The sequence below is a fragment of the Aotus nancymaae genome, unplaced genomic scaffold (assembly GCF_030222135.1).
Source record: "Aotus nancymaae isolate 86718 unplaced genomic scaffold, 86718_ANA_hifiasm-v0.15.2.pri h1tg000059l, whole genome shotgun sequence".
NCBI classification, from domain to species: Eukaryota; Metazoa; Chordata; class Mammalia; order Primates; family Aotidae; genus Aotus; species Aotus nancymaae.
Genome location: NW_026988473.1, coordinates 44,915,388 through 44,936,368, shown reverse-complemented (window position 1 = coordinate 44,936,368; position 20,981 = coordinate 44,915,388). Strand labels below are relative to the sequence as shown.

At 43.3% G+C, this 20,981-nt stretch overlaps 1 protein-coding gene across 4 annotated transcripts in view; it reads left to right on the top strand.

The window, feature by feature from the left end:
* The window catches only part of INSC (INSC spindle orientation adaptor protein), a 129,722-nt gene that overhangs the window by 32,686 nt on the left and 76,055 nt on the right, over positions 1-20,981 (top strand). For 2 of the 4 annotated variants that reach the window (XM_064365141.1, XM_064365140.1), the window contains exons 2-3: positions 3,505-3,605; positions 17,820-17,894. In XM_064365141.1, coding sequence (XP_064221211.1) covers positions 3,505-3,605; positions 17,820-17,894 — 176 coding nt within the window. The remainder of the gene's footprint in view (positions 1-3,504; positions 3,606-17,819; positions 17,895-20,981) is intronic. The other 2 variants (XM_012456587.2, XM_012456586.2) reach the window with 1 other exon arrangement.

Sequence of the window (20,981 nt, the reverse complement as noted above, 5' to 3'; positions counted from 1 at the left end):
AAATGAGGAACAAAAGAGAAATGTCCTCATTGTATATCCCCCTTTCTTCCCTCCATATGCCTGCAGTGTTTGCTTTTTTTTTCCTGAGAGCTGTGTCACTGAGGGCTGGCACTAGGTGAAGCTGGAAGATTCACAGTCTGGAGAGTGGGAGCAGTAGAAGGTGCTGGTGAGAGGGAATAGTGCTGGGCCCTCTGGGGCTGGGTGTTGCCATTAGGGAATGGAGTCTGATTGTCTGTTAGCAAAGGCTGAACACAGGCTCTCATGTTCATCTGCTCCAGCACCTCCCCTTCAATCATCAAACCTGGATTCTAGTCTTCTGCCACCTACTAACCTGTGCTTCTCACTGAATTTAAGATGTCTCATCTGTAACAGAGGATGATGATGGCATTAAATGAACTAATACTATGTGAAGCATTTAGAACAGTGCCTGACACGTAATACATGCTCAGTAAATATTAGCTATAATTATTATTGTTATCGACACTTTATAAACAATGGCTGGGTTAAACTAGTATTTCCTGTCTTGGCTTCCAGATATTCTTCCTCATCCCTAGTGAAAATGAGCTGTGATTCCTCTGACAGCTAACCTGATTCACAACCCAGACTCTTGACCATGCAGGTCATTGGGTCAGAACTGTGCCCCATTCCACACTAAGCAAGTTTTGACTTTAGACATTAAGGAATCTTATCCTTTTGGGGCAAAGAGGTAGCCAATAATGACATAGTCTGTGAATAGGGCAGTGATGCATATGCAATCAGATGTCCTTAAGGGGACTTCCCAGTCTTTGGGAACACATGAGATCACGTGAAGTAAGGCTTTGTGAGCTGGCAGGCTCCCTCTGCATAACTGCTGGGAAGCTATGGGTAAAAAGGATGAATGAGAGCACCTCACTGGGGTACTTTAAAAAATCAAGATATATTAGGCTTATTACAGTTCCCTCAGCTAAGAGCCCAGAGGCTTCTGAAGGAAAAGAAGATGATTTTTTTTTTTTTTTTTTTTTTTTTTTTTTGTGGCTTGTTCTTGCTGTGTTCTAGCTGGCTTCTTGTGCTCACTACTTCTTTCCGAAGGGTTCACCAATTGGTGATCCAGATTGGCTATAGAATTTGTGGTCATAGAGCTGTGTTTCTGGAATCTGCCTCTTAGAATTCAGAACACTTTCTTGTATTCAGGCTTCTCCTCATGGCAACTCTTTTTTTTCTGGGTCCCTCAGAAATGGCTTGAATTAGAGCCAGAGGTTCCTCTAATACTTTATGTTATGGTATGTATGCTTCACCTCATCCTACAGAGTTCTATTGGTTCAAACTTCTATGGGCCATGGAATTTCCTTAGTGTCTCCCTGTCTCCTCTCCTGCATTAGGCTCGAATCTCCATTTCAACATTTTCACTTTGCCTCTTTTATTGTCAATGGTGAAGATATGGAAATAAAATAAAATCTACTTGCTTACTACCATCTAATCACGTCTTAGCTTTTATCCTGAGAAGTTGATATTTTCCTTTTTTGTTCTTTAGCCAAACATATTGAAAAGGGAACAAATGCTTCATTTTATTGTTTCTAGTTTTTCTTTTGTGCCATCTCTTTTAGCCTACTGGCTCACTAGTTTCCAAAAATATACCTTCTCAGTAATGATAATAATGATGGAAATAACAATGGTGAAAGCTAATGAACGCTTGTTGAATCTCTTGCTGTGCTAAGTACATGACCTGCTGTATTTCATTTTCTGCATCTCCCTTAGCATAGCTGACCACAGAGCTGAGCACATAGCAGACTTATAGAACATAAAAATAATAACAGCTACTATTCATTTAGCTCTTACATTGGCCATATACTTCCACATTCCTAATCTCATGTCATCATTATAGTAGCTCTTTAAAGTAGATATTATTATCCTCAGTTATAGATGAAGAGATGAAGCTCAACATCAATGTATTAAAAATTTATCCCACTCATTCTTTCAACAGATGTATAGAATGCAGGCTAAGTGCCTGGACCTTGGCTCAGTGCCAGGAACACATGTGGCACCTGCCCTCAAGAAGTTCACAGTCTAGTTGGCCCTACAGACAAAGAAACAGGAAACAGCAGCAAGTCTCTGGAATTATCTAGTGCCCTAGTTTATTCTGGGCTCCTACCTCCCCATACTTTTCAGATTGATCATTTTCTTCTTTCTTCCCAGCATTATGAGGGGTGCTTCGTGTTCATCCACATCACTATTAAAGTGCTCCTCCTCCATTCTTTGCTATGGGGGCCCCTTGTAATCATGGAGTAAGAGTCTTATGTTGATGTGCCCAGGCAAAGGTGACAGAATCTGCATGTTCCTCAGGAGGCCTTACTCATGGGCTTGGAGGAGTTGGCAGAGAGAGAGAAATGAAACAGAGACAGTGTGTGCAAAAAGGCCTCCAGGAGCACAGCAGGGACAAGGTGAGGGAGAAAAAGACAAACAGGTGGGTAGCTGGTTTTGGTTCAGATGTGAGGCACAGGGGAGCTAGGTGCATCCTCAGTGCTGGGATTAAGGGTCCCAAGAACCTGGCTTAGTTTTATTCGTTAGGATGCTTTTGGCTGTATAGAACAAAAACCCTCACTCAGACTGACTTAAACAACAAGAGCTTTTATTTTCTTAGATGATAAGAAGCCTAGAGCTGGGCTAGACTCCAGCATTAGTTGATTCAGTGGCTTAGTGATCAAGAACCCAGCATTTTTTTCTTGGTGCGCTAATTTTGTTCTTCAGCTAGGGCGTCTCATGATTGTAAGACGGTCTTTAGCAGCAATGAAGTGGATATGCTTCCTTGTTCAAGTCCAACAGGAGAGATACTGTCTCATCTTGTAGCTCTCTGTTGTGACAAAAAAACACTTTTCTGTTGGGAGGAAAAATATACTTTTCCTAGTAGCAATCCTGTCATGGCTCATTGGCCTAAATTGAGTCACATGCCTATTTCCGAACCAATTACTGGCAATTTGGGTGCAATTACATCATCTGCAGTGGAATGGATTTGAGAAAGCAACCACTATGCCAATAACAGGGTCACATTTTCCAGGACAGACTTAAGCATAATCACAGTGAATAACCCAGTTCTACAGTGGTAATAGCCAGCGAATTAGAATGTGGAATTGCCACATTTAGCAAGCAATACAGGATGCCCAGTTAAATGTGAATCTCAGGTAAACCATAGATACTTTTTAAGTACAAGTATGTCCTATGGAATACCTGTGAGCTGTGTGTCCCAATGTTTGATACGTACCAAAATAAGTCAGGCAAATATTTGGCAATTGGAATAAGAAAATATTTTAGATATATAAAGTGGGCCAGGGACTTAGAAACAAGATCAAATCTGGGTTCTGCCATACTCATGTGAAGATAGTGGAGTATAAACTGGTTCCAAAGGAGAAGAGGGCTAGGAGGACTTACCTCTTTGCCTGCTTTGGTTCCTTATGGCCTGGGTCTGGGAGAGAAGGTGATTTCACCTCTTCTTTTAGGGCCTCATTGTGCCACCCAGCCCTCTCTTTTCAGGATCACGACCGCTGCCAGCAGGCCTTGCTGCAGATTGGGATCAACATGATGGCGCTGCCTGGAGGTCGCCACCTGGACTCCATCACCCTGCCAGGTCAGCGGTAAGTCCTACAGCTGTCACTCCAGGCCAGGGCTGCCCCATCTGAACCCTGACTGAGGCCCAGCTCCAGCATCCTGAGGCTGCATGCATTTTTCTGGGGAGGAAGCCAAGGATAAGTCTTCCTCCCCAGAAAAATGGGGATGCCATATTCACTCAGCAAATATGAATGGAACTGGGCCCTGGGACATGGAGAAATCAGGCACATCCCAGTCCCCAATGAGCTGAAGTCCAATGCTGAGGCCCACCATGAAACAAATAATTGAGTGGAGTGTGCTAGTAAGATGGAGGACCCCAGAGGAGGCTCCTGATCCTGCCTGGCTAGGGGGCTGGAGCCACTGGGGATCTTTGGCATTAGTGCAGGCCCTATCTGAGCCTTTTGGAAGGTGCCAGTCTACCCTTGAATGTCTTCTCCTTTGCCCAGAGCACCAAGGAGATAACTGAGCGTAGAGTTGATCCTTAGGAAGTACTTGTCGTTCTGAGTTGAACAAGGAGGGAGGGTGGGAAAGGTACATACTGAGCGTAAAGCCTGGATGATAAGGTGAGAGGGGCTTGAAAACATCTTGTCTGAAGAAGGAGACACTTGGGGCCACCAGAGGTGCCTGCACACAGCTGGAAGATGTGGCAAGGCAGGTGCAGGTTTGATGTGGCTGGTCCTGGAGCCTGAACCTGAACCAGTGTTGGAAGTGTCAGGGTGCTAGAGCTTTGCTGACCAACTGTCCCAGTTTGCCGGGGACTGTACTGATTTAGGTATGAAAGTTCTGTGGCCCTGGAAACTCCTGGCGAACCTGGAAAATTGGTCACTGTAATGTAGGTTTGGTCTATGGAGGAACTCAACAACCTCAGAGTGTTTGGGGCTTCTGCTTAGCCTGATTTATTCATTTATTTTTTTGCTGAGACATTTTGATTGGGTTGTTTTGAGGCAACAAAACCCAAGTCACTTTTGTAAAACTATTAAGCCATTGTTTTATTTTGTAATGTTCTGTGTTATATATTGCGTGTATCACTGACATTTTACCTTTATCCTTAACCCTCCATCTGAATTACTTGGGATTTCATCTTACTATGTCATTAATTTCAATATTGTTTGTTTGGTTATTGAGTATTTGTTTTTGGGTATGTGTTGCTTTTAAAATCAGAAAAAAATATTATTTGTTAAAAATCTACTGGAACTGATTTAACCTCTGCGTACACACCAGTCTGCTTCCCCAAATCCATCATTATGAAGAGGTTTTGGATTTGACATACAGTTCATTCATGTTCCTGAGGACTCACAGCATGGTTAGAAATGCCACTAAGAATTTCCTCTGCAGCTGGAAGCCAAGAATAAGAGATCATATGGGGTCCCAATTATCTTTGCACATAGCACCTCTAAGGTGGATCTCAGAGATGGTGAGATACAGACCTGTCAGAATATATGTGGTTTTTTAAAGATGGGGCCTGCCCCAGCCTCATGAAAGCCTAATGGCCTTTCATGAGGCAGGGAGGTGGGGTCAGCTTTGGACACATGACTGCCTGGCTTCAATGCTGAGCTATACTTCTCACTTGCTGTGTGGTCTGTGCAAGTTCCTGAACTCTATCATCTGCTCCTCACTCTCCTCATGTAGAAAATGGGATAATAATGGCACCTACTTCACAGAGTTAATGTGAGGATTAAATAAATTTATCTATGCAAACTGTCACACATTGAGAGCTGCATATGCAGAGCCATTACTTATTGAATGCCTGCTGCTGTGTGTTAGAGCTCTTCACATAGGTGATCTGGGGAAATTCTTCCAGAAATCCCTCTCCTGACCCCTTACCCTCAGCAAGTAACCTGACTGAGAAAAAGAAATCATAACAGACACTCTCAACGGCCTAGTATTTTAAGCCAGGGAAAAGGAAAACTATCCTGGTTGAAGTGAAGTCTGAGTCTTCCCTGCCCAGACAGTAGATTGGGAGCTGTGTAGCCAGGTGGGTAGCAGCAGCTCCTGCCATAGGGCTTTAGGATCCCTCCAAAGACCCTTTGCAGTCCTGGTATGGTCAGATCTGAACCTGTGCGGGGGTTGGGGAAGTCATCATCAGGACGTTTAGGAGAGTTGGTTAGGAGTGCAAACTGCTTCAACTTGGTTCTTGGTTCTGCTACAGAGTAGCTATAACTTTGAGCTTTAGTTTCTTCATGTATGAGATGAGGATAATTTATACATGCATCATTGGGCTGTTAGGAGCATGTTATGTATGAAGCATCTGCCTGGAGCACAGGACCTGCTTAATCAACACTAATTTCTCCTGCTTCCCAGGAGGAATAGGTGCTCTGAGTAGATAATGAGGGGCAAAGATCAGATCCCGGACCATTTTAGGCCACTGAGAACCACTGACCTATCTCTCCCTCTCTCTCTCCCACTTTCAACCTCTTCAGAAGTTTTAAGGTTATAGGAAATTAAATTACATTAAAATGATTTAGGAATCAAATTTTTAGGAGGCAAGGCATGATTTCTAACTGATCTTGCACAGCAAATACGTTGGAAGGAAAACACCAGACTGACTTAACATCAGGAGTTATGGCTGGCCATAAAAACTGCAGCTTGTGAAATGTTTTTTTTTTTCACAATGTCTTCATCCTTACAGTTCTGATAGGGCAGGGTGAGCAACAGAGAGAGTGGTATTTCCTTTAATATGTTCACAGCCTGGCATTGACAGACCTAGCCAGAATACTGAGGGAATAGAATCCCTGGACCTAGCAACCTGTTAATTGTGTGTGTTCTGGGGGCATGAGCATGCTCCACATTCACAGAGAAGGCACATGTGTATTTACAGGATGTCAGAAGTGTTACTTTGCCTACTATGCAATCTAAAGCAGCATAATAGGCAGACAGTAGCAACCACTTCTTTCCTCCTGTTCCAAGCTACAGAGGCCTCTCTCGTGGGGAATAATACCACGGTTATTGTCTCCAGATAAATAATTAATGCTGGATAATTGACTTCTTTCTGTTGTATTCCACTGAAATTGAATTTAATTTTGCAGTGCCATTGTTCACCTCAGTGCACAAAAATAAATAAATAAACAAGTATTACCAAGTTGCATGGAAGCATCCAGCAGCCTGGGTAAATCATATGCATGAGGACATTGGTATTTGAGACCCTTGTGAGTAAATAGCAGCATGAAGGGCTGTTCTAGGTGCAGATTCCTAGGAGAGAGTAGAAGTCAGAGAGCCACAGCCCCTGGGCCAGGGGTTGGATCCTTTGCTGAACTGGCGTGAGTGGTGGGAAGTGGTCTGACAGGATGTGGTGGTTCTCAACTCTGTATCTGAGTCTCCTGGGATACTTTCATATTTAAAAACAAGAAAATAAGCAAAAGAACAAAACTCTACTCTTGGAATCTCTTATGTGGGCCTAAGTGTTTGAAAGCATGTAGACCTTGGAATCAGACTTGGGTTCAAATCCCAGCTCACTTCCTACCAGTTTTGTGATTTTGAGTGGCTGCTTAAGCTGTCTGTGCACGTGTTTTTCCTTCAGCATAGTGGCAGTGACAGCTGCATTAAAAGGTAGTAAAGTGCTTGGATCCAGGAAGGAAAGCCTCTATAGTGCTTCAGGGTGCTTTGCAGTATATAAGCCTCACTTTCCCAGGTCATATAAATCAGTGGTCCCCATCCCTGGTCCTCAGCCTGTTAGGAACTGGGCCATACAGCAGGAAGTGAGTGGCCAGCAAGAGAAAGTGTTACCACCTGAGCTCCACCTCCTGTTAGATCAGAGAAAGCATTAGATTCTCACAGGAACACGAACCCTACTATGAACTGCTGGCGTGAGGGATTTAGGTTGCATGTTCCTTATGAGAATGTAATACCCACTCCCCACTGCCCCACTGCATGGAGAAAATTGTCTTTCACTAAACCAGTCCCTGGTGTCAAAGGTCCCTGGTGCCAAAAAGGTTGGGGACTGTTGGTATAAATAACAGTAATATTTATACTCCCTCTCCCCACAAGTAGTGAAAACAATGCAATCTCAGGTCTGAGTACCTCCCTGGGAGGGGGTCAAAGATTTATTGATGGAAGTGAAGGAGGCCAGAGATGAGCTTCCTGGATAGCAGGAGACTGTGGCTGCTATGTCCCTAGCTGGTCTTCATTTGCTCCTTGGTCTCTGGGCTCCTATCTTTCCATCTGGGATGTTGATCTTCTTGTTGGTTCTGGGCATGGTGGTGGGGCTGCTGGAACCTAGCCATAGTGGTCAGCATGTTGGCTCCGGGCTTCACACTCCCAGGGTTGTGCCCTCTGCCATCACAGCCTGGCCCTCATATTCTGCCAGGATCCAGATGACCCAGCCTTTTGGTATAACTGTCTTTATGGGAAGGCTCCTGGCAGGCAAGCTGGAGGCCAGGGTCCACACAGGGCTGGGTCCAGATGTCCCCTTCCTTCTCCACTTCCTTCTATAACTTATCTTGCTCAGAAATCAATCTATGGCATTTAGAATTTTTCACTCTCAGTCCTTGCCAGTGAAGAGTCAGGGTGGCAATATTGATTAACAGGCTGGCCTTTGCAAACCCTCATAACAAAGTTGGCTTATGGTTTCAAGCAGTTGTTATGGGCTGGGTACTTCACATAGCTACCCATTTAGTCTTCACTATGACCCATTTATATCATTATTATTGTCTATATTTTGTAAACGATAGGTTGAGTTCTCTGGGAAACAGCTTTGAGGTGGAGTTTAGAGTTCAGAGTGGTTTTTAGGGGACATCTTTGGGACCAAAGCCTGTGGAAGGGAGAGGAAGGAAGCAGGACTGGGCAGAGGGCAAGGTTCAGCCACAAAACTTGGCTCAATGATGTCAACTGATCTCGCAGGGGAGTTTTGGAATCAGAGTTGTTGTCCATTGGCCAAAATGTCCAGAGCCTTCATGTCCCACCTTAATCTGTCATTGGAGTGTGTTTAAAAAATATTTTAAACTGGGAGGTCATTAGCCTGGGGCTGCTCCAACACTTAAGGTTTCTACATAGCAAACTGAAGCCCAACATCAACAGTAGAATGAAACTAGAAACTTTACTGACCAGAAATCAACTAACTTTTAACTAGGAACTTTCTCCTTTAATCATTAGATGCATTTTCTTTGTTTTCCTTTAGTGTTCAGCCCATAAAAGTTTGCTGCCCATGCTGCTTCAGAGGAGCTCTTCAACTTCTTCTGGTTCTGAGTGCTGCCTGATTCATGAATTGTTTTTTGCTTAAATAAACTCTGTTAAATTTATTTTGTCTAAAACTTTTAGACATCCTTTGGAAGGATGAGATCTTAGGTGAGATGGCTCTAAGAACATCTGGAGGGCCTGAAAGCTGAAGGCTGTTGGCTATTGATACTCCCAGCAGCTGGGGCAATACATTCTGCCAAAAAGAGGAATCTGGGAAGCACATCACCATGTCTATCCCATGAGGGAACTGAGCCTTGAGGAGGTGAAGTTACTTGCTCAAGAACAGAGCTGACAGGTAAAGAGCTAGCATATGTATTTCTATATGGTGCTTAAACCTCAGTGCTAGGTAGTACTCTCACCAGTCTCTGTCTTTTCCATAAACAAATCATTTACTCATTTATGCAAGTAGTTGTTTATTCATTAGCTTTCAATAAAGTTCTTCCATAAATATTTACGGAGTGCAGGTCATCTGCCTTTTATGGTGCTGTGTGCTTGAGGACATGTTGGTGACCTAGTTGGACATTGTCTCCTGCCTTCATAGAACTCAGTCTTTATTCACTAACTTCTCTTTTGGCTTGATCAGGCCTGGATTTGTAGCAAGTATGCAATTTGGGGCTTTCATCTGTGACCTCTCCCTGTGAGTGAAACACTTTTTCACATGGTTTCCATTCAGCTTTGAGTATGAGATGAGCCTGGACTGGATGTAGCTGCAGCTTGTGGCAGGCAGCCTCCTGGTTGCCCATGGCTAGTTGGGGAGATAACCAGCTTCCCTGAGCCAGTGGGGGTCATTACAGGCCAGCCTGTCTCCATGTAGATAATGGCTTGCATATGTGTACCTCTGTTCTGTGGCCAGTTTTCTGCTGCTGGGTCATTTTCTATGGCTGTGGTGAGATGTGCAGACTGTAATTGTGAATGGGATAATTGGATATTTTTCTGTTGTTTAAGCTGAAAAGAAGACCAATCAAAGCTAAAATTGAGTTCCATCCTTTCTCCCGTTTCCAAAGAGAAATCCACAGAAACATAGGGTGTGACCCTGAGAAGGCAGGGGGACAATGACTCAACAGTTATTTTTAAGAAGAGAGGTAGGATTAAAATTTTTGTACAGTGCTGGGAACAGAGATCATAGAGGCATTGGATGTTGTTGCTAGAGTTTCCCCAGAGTTCATCTATGCCATCCCTTCACTATAAGATGGGGAAACTGAGGCCTGGAGAGGAGAATGCAACTGTTACAATACTCTTCAGGCTGCTTTCCCACCTTTTGGAGTCCTGCCTCCCCTGGGTTGTTTCTTAAATTAATGTTCTCACTCAGCCTTCAGTAAATCTTATGAGCTCTGTGGCCCCACTTCAGTAGAGTTCTCACATAGCAATTATCTATAATAGAGAAATCAATTTCATTCATTCATTTGAACGAAATTTACTTTGGACCAAGAACTTACTTTGAGCCAAGCCTGGGGTAGACCAATAGTGATTTATGTATCTGTCTGTATCTGTCATCTTTTCTATTCAGGGATAAATGTCATGAGGGCCTAAGGGCAGAATTCATATTTGATTCATATTTATGCTCCCAACTATGATTAGAATGCACACAGTAGGAACTTAATAAGTGATTGTTAAGTAAAAATATTTGCTGTTTGATAAATGAATGATGAACTCTTGGCTAGGGAGTCTCAGGTGATGGTGAGAAATTAAATTAAATAGCTTGGATTGTGATTTTTTCTCTAAGACACTCTTCTTTTTCCAGCAAGCTATTCTCAATTATTTAGTATAAAATTCCTGTTTGGAGGGAAAGGATAAGCCAGAGATTTATCCTGATTAATTTAAATACTCTCTTTGAGTGGGAGCCAAAGATTTAATTGGTTGAAGGAGTCAGAGAGTTGAAGAGACTTTGTTTTCTTCTAATGAAGAATAATTAAGAAGTATTTTTAGTCTTTGCATTTAAGTTCACTGGGAAAAAGTGTGCAATCTCATCATCAAGTCCCCTGCAGAAGAGCACAGTGCAGTGAGGAGCATGGATTAGGAGCCAGGGGCCAGCCTTCCACTAACATTCTGTGTATCCTTGGACAATTTTTCTCCCTCTCTGGGCCTTAGTTTCTTCATCTGAGGGTGAGGAAGTAGACAAAAGTATCCCCAGGACTCTTCCAGCTTTAACATTCTGGAAGTCTATGAGTGAGTTTCTAATGGTCTTGTCCTTTTCTAGACAAAAATAACCCACTTTAGTGCCACAGGGCTAGGAAAGCAAACCCATTGACTAAAACAAGTTCTTCTCATTCTTTCCTATAAAATGCACAAAGGGGTCTAGTGTTTGCCTTGTGGTTGGGATGGAAATTTCAAGGCATAGTAGTTTGAGAGTCCTCCTGGCATCTGAGAATGTGCCCCGTTCAGGTTTTATAGAAGCCCCTTGGTATATCCAGGAGAAGTGTTCTATTGTGGGGTTGTGGGGTGGCTTAGGGTGTCCTGTCTTGGTGGAATATAATACAGATAAACTCATGGATCCTAGCACTCTAACATTCTTCAAATTTGACCCAGTGAATTTCAACTTTACCCCCACCCCTCTGGCTGCACTTAGCAACTTGCCATTTTCCCAACACAGGAGTCCATGGTTCTACTTCTTTGCACATGGTGTTTCTTCTGTCAGAAACTCTATCCTCTTCCAATACTAATGCTTTTCCTGGCAAACTTGAGGACATCGTTTAAGAAGTGGCCTGGGAAACCTACTGAGATATCCTGGCTTGGTTTACATATCCCTCCTCTGTGCTCCCTTAACCCTCCGTGTTAACTTCAAAATGCCATATGTAGCACAGTGGCAAACAAAGAAACAAAAATTGTTTGTTTATAATTATTTAGTAAATCTTTATAGAGTGCCTATGAAGTACTGGGTGCTGTTGTAGGTAGAGGGAGATGTCACTGTGCAATAAAGGATCCTGCCCTCATGGGGATCATATTCTCACATCTCTCCTTTGTAATCCTAGCACCCAGGCCCAGTACCTGGCCCATTTGGGGTGATTAGTACGTTTTGAAGGCCACTTCTAAGTGTTTCTGGTATAGTAAAGTGTTTCTTTACAGAGAACTCCCCACTTCACACAGAAGGTAGAATAAAGTAAGGCAGAGAAATCCAAATTCCGGACTTTGAAGATTTTAAAATTGAAGTTCCATTCTAAGTGAAAGGAAATTAAAATGAGCCAAGAAAAGAATAGGCATAGATTTCCACAAACTATTGACCCTAGAGTTTTGGGGGACACTGGACACCAGATCAGCGGGATAAGCTGAGAATAAGGAGCTGGTACCAGTAGCTGGAAGCCAGGGCATGGATCTTCTGAGCTTGGAAAATTGTTCTCTTTGGGCTCTGAGGGGTCAGGTACAGTGACCTTCTCCCAGTGGTGGGCTTTGGGGAATAAAAAAGACAGTCCACAAGACAGGGCATAGGCAGGGCGAGGCCACTGAGGGAATGAGGATCCCCCTAGGCAGTCAGGGTCCCATGAATGTCACTCCCCACTGAATCACTGCTTACTTGGTCTTCTGGGCTTCCCCGCTGCTGCTACAAATTCATCAGAGGTCTGTGATGTTGAGGCCAGGGCCAGAAGTTCTATTCTGAATGTTGAAAACATGCACCCCAATTTTCCTCAGAAAGAAACCAGACAAGGGTTTGAAAAAAGACTAGACACTCCATCGTCTTTATATGATCACACGCTTTAAAAAGGCAGCCATATGTCACGTAAGAGCAGTCTTGCATAGCAGAAAGAGCTCTAGCTTTGGATTTGAGGGTTTGAGTGTTAGCCAGATTGCTGAAAACCATCAAAGAGCATAGCATAATAATTAAGAACAAGGCTCTGGTCTCACATTGCCTGGATTTTTTTTCCACTTATTTACTGTGTGATGTTGGCCTACCAAATCTCAGTTCCGGGAATCTCATAAGATTGTTTTGAGGGTTAATTAAACCATTAAGATTGAATCAAGCACTTAGCACACTGCCAAGAATGTAATAAGCACTCAATCAATTCTAGCTTTATTGCCACTATTAACAATGAGGTCTCAGACAAGTTATGTAATGCCTCCTGGCCTCAATTTCTCCATCTGTAAAATTGGGGTGGCAATCTCCAATCATCAAACCATGGTGAGGCCTAGAGCAGAGGGTTCTTGGTACATCGAAGATGCACTATAGTTGGTAATCCTCCCTTTTTGTTTTGTGGGTTGCTAATTCCTTCTGACTTTCGAACACCCCTGAGGAAATATTGTAGGGAGAACACTATTTTATACTGCAATTTCTTGGTATGAGACTTTGCTACTCCCTTCTCCCACCCTAACTCTACCATGGATAATTCTGGCTTAGAAAAAAAGTCATCCGGCTTGTAGCCTGGTATATGGAGATGATTGTGGTTGCATCTGGCTTTGTGTTTGAGTCTGCCAGACTTCAGAAAGCCCAGATTTTAGGACTCAGTCCCCTCATTCCACATGCTCAGAACAGCCTCCCTCAGAATGCAATGAGCAGGGCTACTTGGGGAATAGGCAACTTCTGGGGGCTAAGTAGGAATCCTGGGAGCCACATTCACTGTCTTGGATGCCCTCCTTGTTCCCCAGGCAAGGGGACAATCTTAATAGCATCAGCTTCAGATTTCAGTTCACCATGGAGACTAAGGAAATCAAACCCAAGTCCTGGCCTCTGGCCCCTCCAGCTCCTTGACCAGAGACCTTACAAGCTCCTGACTGTGGTGGTTTTCCACCATGAAGGGAATGTGACTCACTGCCAGTCCATCTTCCTTGACCTCAATTTTCAATTCCCTTCCTCTGTGTGAGTAATAGGATCAGTCGTTTGTGCTTGCAAAGGAAGGATTTCATGCATATTGAGATGGCAGCTCACAGTTCATGGCTGAAGACGATTGACCCAGCGGGAGTTGGAAGGGGTTGGGGGAGCAGGCAGCCCCCACCACACAGCGAGAACTGCTCTGTTTAACCAGACTTTGCATACTGGGATCAAGCAGCAAATCCAATAGGAGAGGGGGAGCCCAGAGAGCCAGAGAGCGAATGACAGAGAGTCAGGCAAGCTGTGCAATTATGGGATGTTCAGCACTAACACAATCCAAACCTTAATGAGTCACAGTCCCTAGACTCCCAAAATTGAGAAGAGCGCTTATTATGTGGCGGCACTGTGACCGTGGCTGGTATTAGATGGGCTGGTGGTGGGGCCATGTGGGTGGGGTTCACCAGGTCCAGTCTCCTCCCTGAGAAAGCTGGTGCCTTGATTGATGGGCCCCTCTGTAAGGCCTGGCCCCCATTTCTGCTGTGGACTTGTGTTTTCCACTTGTCAGAGGCCACACCCTGTAATCAAACCAAAGGAAAACTAGTTCCTCCTTGGATGTGCTTCCTATCTCAGCTAGGACAGCTTCAAGAGAAACCAAGAGAGTCAGTTTCGATTCTTCCCTCTTTTTCAGCCTCATATCTTATCCTTTCCCTCCCAGATCATCCACTTCTTCCTATCCCATGCCATTGCCTTAGTTCAGGCTTCTATCTTTCTTCTCTCTCTGTTTTATAACTGTCATTTCCCAACAGACTACTCTCCTGCCTAGAATTTAACCTGGCCGTGATTCATTTTTTACTGATTCTTCGCACAAATGTTGTCCCTTCCCTGTTCTAAAATGATTTTGGTGGCTCCAAATAGCCTTCAGGATTAAATCCATGACCCTATTCATGGCATTCAAGGTCTTTGATCAACTAGTCCCTGTTTCTCTCTTCAGACCCCCTCCTGGCCCCTCCCTCAGAGGTCCCTGATGTTACAGTCTAGTGAAACTTCTTGCCATATGGCTTTTTGGCCATATGCCTCTGGGCCTTTGTACCTGGTGTCTCCCCTATGTGGAAGTCCTTTTGCCTTTGTCATCTTGGCCAACTCCCCTCCTCTAAGAACCAGGGCAAATGTCACTTCCTTTGTGTAAATATTCCCAGGCAAAGTCAGGCCCTCTGTCTTCTCTGATCCTAGTCTACCCTGCTCACAGCTGCTTGATGGTAGTGTGGTGTTTAGTTGATAGAAGCTGAGACTCTGGACTCTAGAGGCCTGGGTTTGCATAATGGCTTCATTATTTACTCACCATGTGATCTCTCCAGACAAAAGTCAGGCTTAAAGGAGATAATATATAGAGAGGGCTTGGACACTGCCTGACTTTTAGCAGGAACTCAACACTTCAGCTACTCTTATAATTATAACCAGATTGAATTGTTGGTGCCTTTTTGCCTGTTTGGGTCTTGACTGAGCTCTATGAAGGCTGGGATTTTCTCCTGTTCAACTTTGTGGCCTCAGCTCCTAGGACAGGGCTGGTTCTGAGCCGGCCCATGGAAAACACCAGGAGCTAGGGCTCCAGCTCTGGCTCCAGTGTGCACTGCCTGTGGGACCTGGGACAGGCAACTTCTCCTGGCCTCTTGTACCTGGGGTTTTTTTTTTTGGAGGGGAGAGCTGCCAGTGCAGCCCCAGGTGAAGGATCTTTTGTTCCTGAGTCTGCCTTTAACTGAGAATAGAGAATCCTCCATAGGAGCCTGAGACTTGGGAGTGGAGGCAGGGCATGGTGGAGGCAAGGTATCCAATTGGTGGCTGGAGGCTGATGGAGAGTTCTGGAGCCTTGCAGATGGTGGAGAGACTGGCTCTTGGAAACCCTCTAGTGGTGATTTCTATACTCTCACCTGCATTTCATAGAACCATATGGAGGTATCAGGATGGTAATGAAGATATTACATCTGTGAATTCTCCTAAATGCCACTTTGGCAAGTGAAAATATTAAAGTAGGGAGAAGAACAGAATAGAAAAAACAAAACTAAACCATTTTTAGTATATACATTGAATCCCATGTTACTGCCTTGAGAATTCGTGACAAATGATAGGAATAGCTGGATGTGTGTGTATGAGAACACATTTATAATTTTTACCTGACAGTACTGCACATGATGTTGGAACAGAGCCCAGCCTAAAGCAGTCTACCGCAACACTTAAGAACATACAGTTTAGACACTGATGAGCTGGGTTCAGAGCCCAACTTTGCCATTTGCGATCTGTGTGATCTCAGATATGTTACCTGGCCTTGCCAGGATTCAGTTTCCTCATCTGTAAAAGTAAGAGCATGAGAATACCCTCCTCACAGGGTCGTTGTGAGAACCAACTGAGATAATACATGTGAATCAATCCACATGATAGCTGACACAGGGCCCATCCTCAATTAGTACTGTTATAAAGATTATAAATTTTATCTCCCTCACCCTCACAACCCAATGAGACAGACAGTACAGCAGCATAGGTTATTGTTATTCCCATTTGATAAAGGTTTAAATGTAATTAAGTTCCATACATAGACACCAGCTGCATCGTCAGTGTGTCAGGTCCAGTGCCTTGCAGATGGCATAGCATGTAGCATGGTGGCATGTAGGGAAGACAAGACAGACACAAGATCTGCCCTGCCTCATCTGGGGGGTAAAACAGACATTTAAAAATTGTTAAACAATTGAGACCAGTGTAGATCGGGGAAAGACAGGGTGCTACAGACACGTGGGGCACATGGGACATAAACTTGTTGAGGAGTCACAGAGGACTCCTTTAGAAGAGACATTTAGACCAAGACTTCAAGGATGTTTAGAAGTCATCAAGGGGGCCGGGCGCAGTGGCTCACACCTGTAATCCCAGCACTTTGGGAGGCTGAGGCGGGTGGATCTCGAGGTCAAGAGATCGAGACCATCCTGGTCAACATGGTGAAACCCCGTCTCTACTAAAAATACAAAAAAATTAGCTGGGCATGGTGGCGCGTGCTTATAATCCCAGCTACTCAGGAGGCTGAGGCAGGAGAATTGCCTGAACCCAGGAGGCGGAGGTTGTGGTGAGCCGAGATCGCACCATTGCATTCCAGCCTGGGTAACAAGAGCGAAACTCCTTCTCAAAAAAAAAAAAGAAGTCATCAAGGTGAAGGAAGTGGAAGAGAGAGACGAGCATGTGCAAAGTCTGGGAGGCTGGACATCACAGTAACAGGACTGAAATAGCTCAGGGTGGCTGGGACAGTGGTTGTAAATGAGGGGGGAAATGAGCAGGTCAGGAAACAGTCTTGGAGAGGACAAGTGTCATGTGCAAGGACACCCAGCTATCAAGAGGTGGGAGTGGGAGGAGGGTACAGGTGATGGCTCCTAATTAGGTGTTCTTGTGGCTTATATCATCATAATAATTGGCATCATTCATATACTGGCAGTACAAATACACAGACATGCCCTTTTTAGAAGTTAAAACTAAGTAATTCATGAGTTAATGAGTGATCAGAGAGTGTGCTGGAGTTTGACAGTTAACAAGATGGGGCTCTGAGTCATCAAAGAGAAGGCAGTTGTCAGATGTACACATTGGCTCATAGGAGTGGAAACAGTTACCTGGAGCCAAATTCAGGTTCCTTGGCTTTCTGAAACCGAAATAACAACAAGTTCCATTAGGGTGCTGGACAGACTGCGGAGGTGGTGAGAGCACAGGCTTTGGAGTCAGGCACTGGACTGAAATCTGGCACTATCATTGACTATTTTCAAAAACCTCTTTGAGCCCTCTTCTGTAAGATGAGGGCAACAAAATAGCATTTCACTGAATACTAGTTAGGTATCGTATGTGCAAGTACTTGATATGTGCCTGGTATTCAGAAGGTACTCAAGAGATAGTTTCTTTCATAGTGTGCTTGGAACTATGCTACACTAAAAAATAATTCGTTAGAGTAGTCAAATATCTTCTTTACCCTTAAACCCTCCTACTGATTGAGAGAGGGCCGCAGCCTGGAGAAATGGGTATGATAAAGTGATGGCAATGCCATATCCATACCCATGTTACAATTACTCTCATTATTAGCTTCGAGTTGGGTTGCTGGGCCTCGTTTTGCCTCCCCCAAGACCCCTGAGGTTATACCACAGGATTCTCTCTCTTACCATATTATACTAAATAGTTTAATTAACAGAAAATAATATAGAACACATGTCAGGAAATGATATGGAACACCAAATGTTAAGTGGGTAGGATGAAGAGTGAAAATGGAGATTTCTGACTAACATTGATAGGAAAACTTTTTCTGCCGCTACAGCTTGGAGCAGAGGACCAGTGCATGGAGACAGGAGAGAATGCAGAGGAATTCAGAAGAAAAGGGGCCATTTCCACTGTAAGTGGGCACAGGAGGCATTTTGCAGAGCCCATTGAAGGAGAAAAAACCTCAGTGTTTCTGGTATTGCACAGATGGGTCAGTGGCAAGTTAGAAACATGCCTGTTGCAAGCTGCTCGGTGCCAAACACTGGTGCAGGATTTATACTTAAAATGTGAACGTAGAGTGGTCAGGGATGGAGAGATGGAGAATTGCCTGCCACTTACATAAAAGCCCAGATGCACAGTAAGGCCTGTGCTGATGCAGCTCAGCATGCGGCTCAGCATGGTATTCAGAAGCAGATCAGAAGCAGAGCAACAAAAACATTGAAAAATTTGAACAAGATTAGAGTAGTCACATTTCCTTTAGTCACATTTGACTGGGGCTTCATAGGAGCCTTAGTGCAGAGGGATGGGAAGTCAATAGTCTAACCATGCTGTAAATTATTTATAGCTTGTTACATAAATAATTATGCTTTAATTAGCTGTTTGGTAAACAGTTTATAGTTCACTGCATAGCAGAGGTTAAGTCATTCTAAAGTCATCTATGTTGTTTTTTTTTATGAGGTCCTCACTGGGAGAGTCTTCCTGTTGGGTTATAGAAAAGTGTATGGGCTACATGGACCCAGCTGACGTCTGGTGACAAGAGTTGTTGGGGGACATGGGAAGTATTCTGTTTACTCAGAATAAAACCCAAAGTGTTTACAATGGCTTCCATGGCTTTACATGATCTGGCCTAATCCATTCTCTGAGCTCCCTCCTACTAATATTTCCGTTGTTCACCCTACTCTAGCCACACTTATCTCCATACTGTGTTTCAAACAAAGCAGGCATCCTCCCTCCCAAAGTCTTTGTGCTAGTGTTTCCTTTGCCTGCAATGCTCAGTACCCATATTTCAGCATGGCTAATTCTTTCACCTTCTTGAAGTGTTTGCTCCATCTTCGCTTCTCAATGAGCCCTGCTCTGACTGCTTATTTAAAATGGCCATTACTTCCCTGATTCCCACATGACAATCATGATACCCCTTATTCTATCACTACTTTTTAATAGAAATCGTCTGCTTTTAACATACTATATTCATTTTTATTTATTGTATTTATTATTGTTGTCTGTTTTCCCCTGCTATAATGTACTCTCCACGGGGGCTGGGATGTTAGTTTCTTTTGCTTACTAATATACCCCAAGTGCTAGAACAGTTCCTGGCACCTATTTGGCACTAAGTAAATATTGTTGAATGAATGAATGGGACTTGTGAGAGTAGGTCAGCCATGCACTCTGTATGGATGCTAAGAATGCCTGGAAGTTTTTAGAATGAAGTTCTATAAGAGGGAAGTCCAGTAAGCGGGACTGGACTTCTTGAAAAGAAGAGATGTCACAAACTGAACCCATCATTTTGTCTTCCAAATTTATTTCTCCTATCCATTCAGCTGTTCAAGTGAGAAATCTAGGTCTCATATCACTCTCTCTCATTCATCCTCTATATGAGTCAGTGTCCAGGTCTTACTGATTTTGTATTTTTAATTATTCTTGAAGGATTTTTACCCAACATCACTTCAGTCATCAGAGCTGAGAGTTCCTACTCACTTTACACTTGAAAGTAATTTTGAATGAATATAAAATCCTTGGCTCACACTTTATTTCCTTGAGTATTTTTAAATATGTAACTCTACTTTTTCTGGTATAAAGTATTGCTCTCAGAATCTGATGATAGAATAATTTTCTGTGTCTTATGGGTAACTTGCACTTATTTTTAGACTCACAAACAATTTCTTCTCTCTCTCCCTGCCTTCCTTCTCATTCTTTTCACTTGTGCAATAATCTTACCATCTTACTAGAGTATGTCTTGCATGTTTGCTTTCATGTATGTAGTATATTCTTTCAATATGTAGTTTTAAATCCCCTGCCTTACCTGAAAGTTTTCTGATTTAATAGTTTTTAGTATTTACCGTTTCTGTGCTTTGAATTTCTTCCTTAGGAACTTACATTGTGTGTTTGTTGGATCTTCTTACCTAACGTTAATATTTGTTGTTTTCTCTCAAATTCATTTTATCTTTTTTATTTTTAAATTTTTTTAGACGGAGTTTTGCTCTGTTGCCAGGCTAGAGTGCAGTGGTATGATCTCGGCTCACTGCAACCTCTGCCTCCTGGGTTCAAGCGATTCTCCTACCTCAGCCTCCCAAGTAGCTGGGACTACAGGCACCTGCCACCACGCCTGGATAATTCTTTGTATTTTAGTAGAGACAGGGTTTCACCATATTGGCCAGGATGGTCTCGATATCCTTACCTCATGATTTGCCTGCCTCGGCCTCTCAAAGTGCTGGGATTACAGGTGTAAGCCACCATGCCCGGCCGCGTTTTATCTCTTTCTTCATTTTTCATTTTCAAAATTTTCTTCATTTTTGCATTTGATTCTTAAAGGCATTATCTTACGTGTTTCTTCTTGTTTAGCCTTTGTCTCTAAAATGACTTTCCCCCTTTATTTCTAATTCTTTCCTGAGTTAGGACATTTCCTTTCTGAGAATTTATGCTTCTTTTTCATGTCTTTTACAATTTTCTTACAATGTTAAGCTTCTTTTGAAATAGTAGGTTATAGTTTTATCTGTTTTATGAGTACATTTTTTTCTTCTTTCTTTTTTTTAATTTAAAATGAATTTTTTTTTATTGTACTTTAGGTTCTGGGGTACCTGTGCAGATCATGCAGGATTGTTGCATAGGTACACACATGGCAATGTAGTTTGCTGCCTCCATCCCCCCATAACCTACATCTGGCGTTTCTCCCCATGTTATCCCTCCCCGACCTCCCCACCCTCATGCTGTCCCTCCCTTGGCCCCCCCACAACAGACCCTAGTGTGTGATGCTCCCTTCCCTGTGTCCATGTGTTCTATGAGTACATGTTTTCTGGGCATTTTTTCATTGTAGGGATATTATTCTGCTCTTTATTCTCTTTTTAAAATAACTGCATGTAATGAGACGACAATAATTTTCTGTTGCTCATTTTTAAGTGAAATTAATTTTCATGAACCTTTAGAAGAAGGAAGTGTTTAGGAAACCTGTTCTAACTTTATAGAACTCCACCTCTTTTGTTTTGGTATAGGGTCCAAAAATACA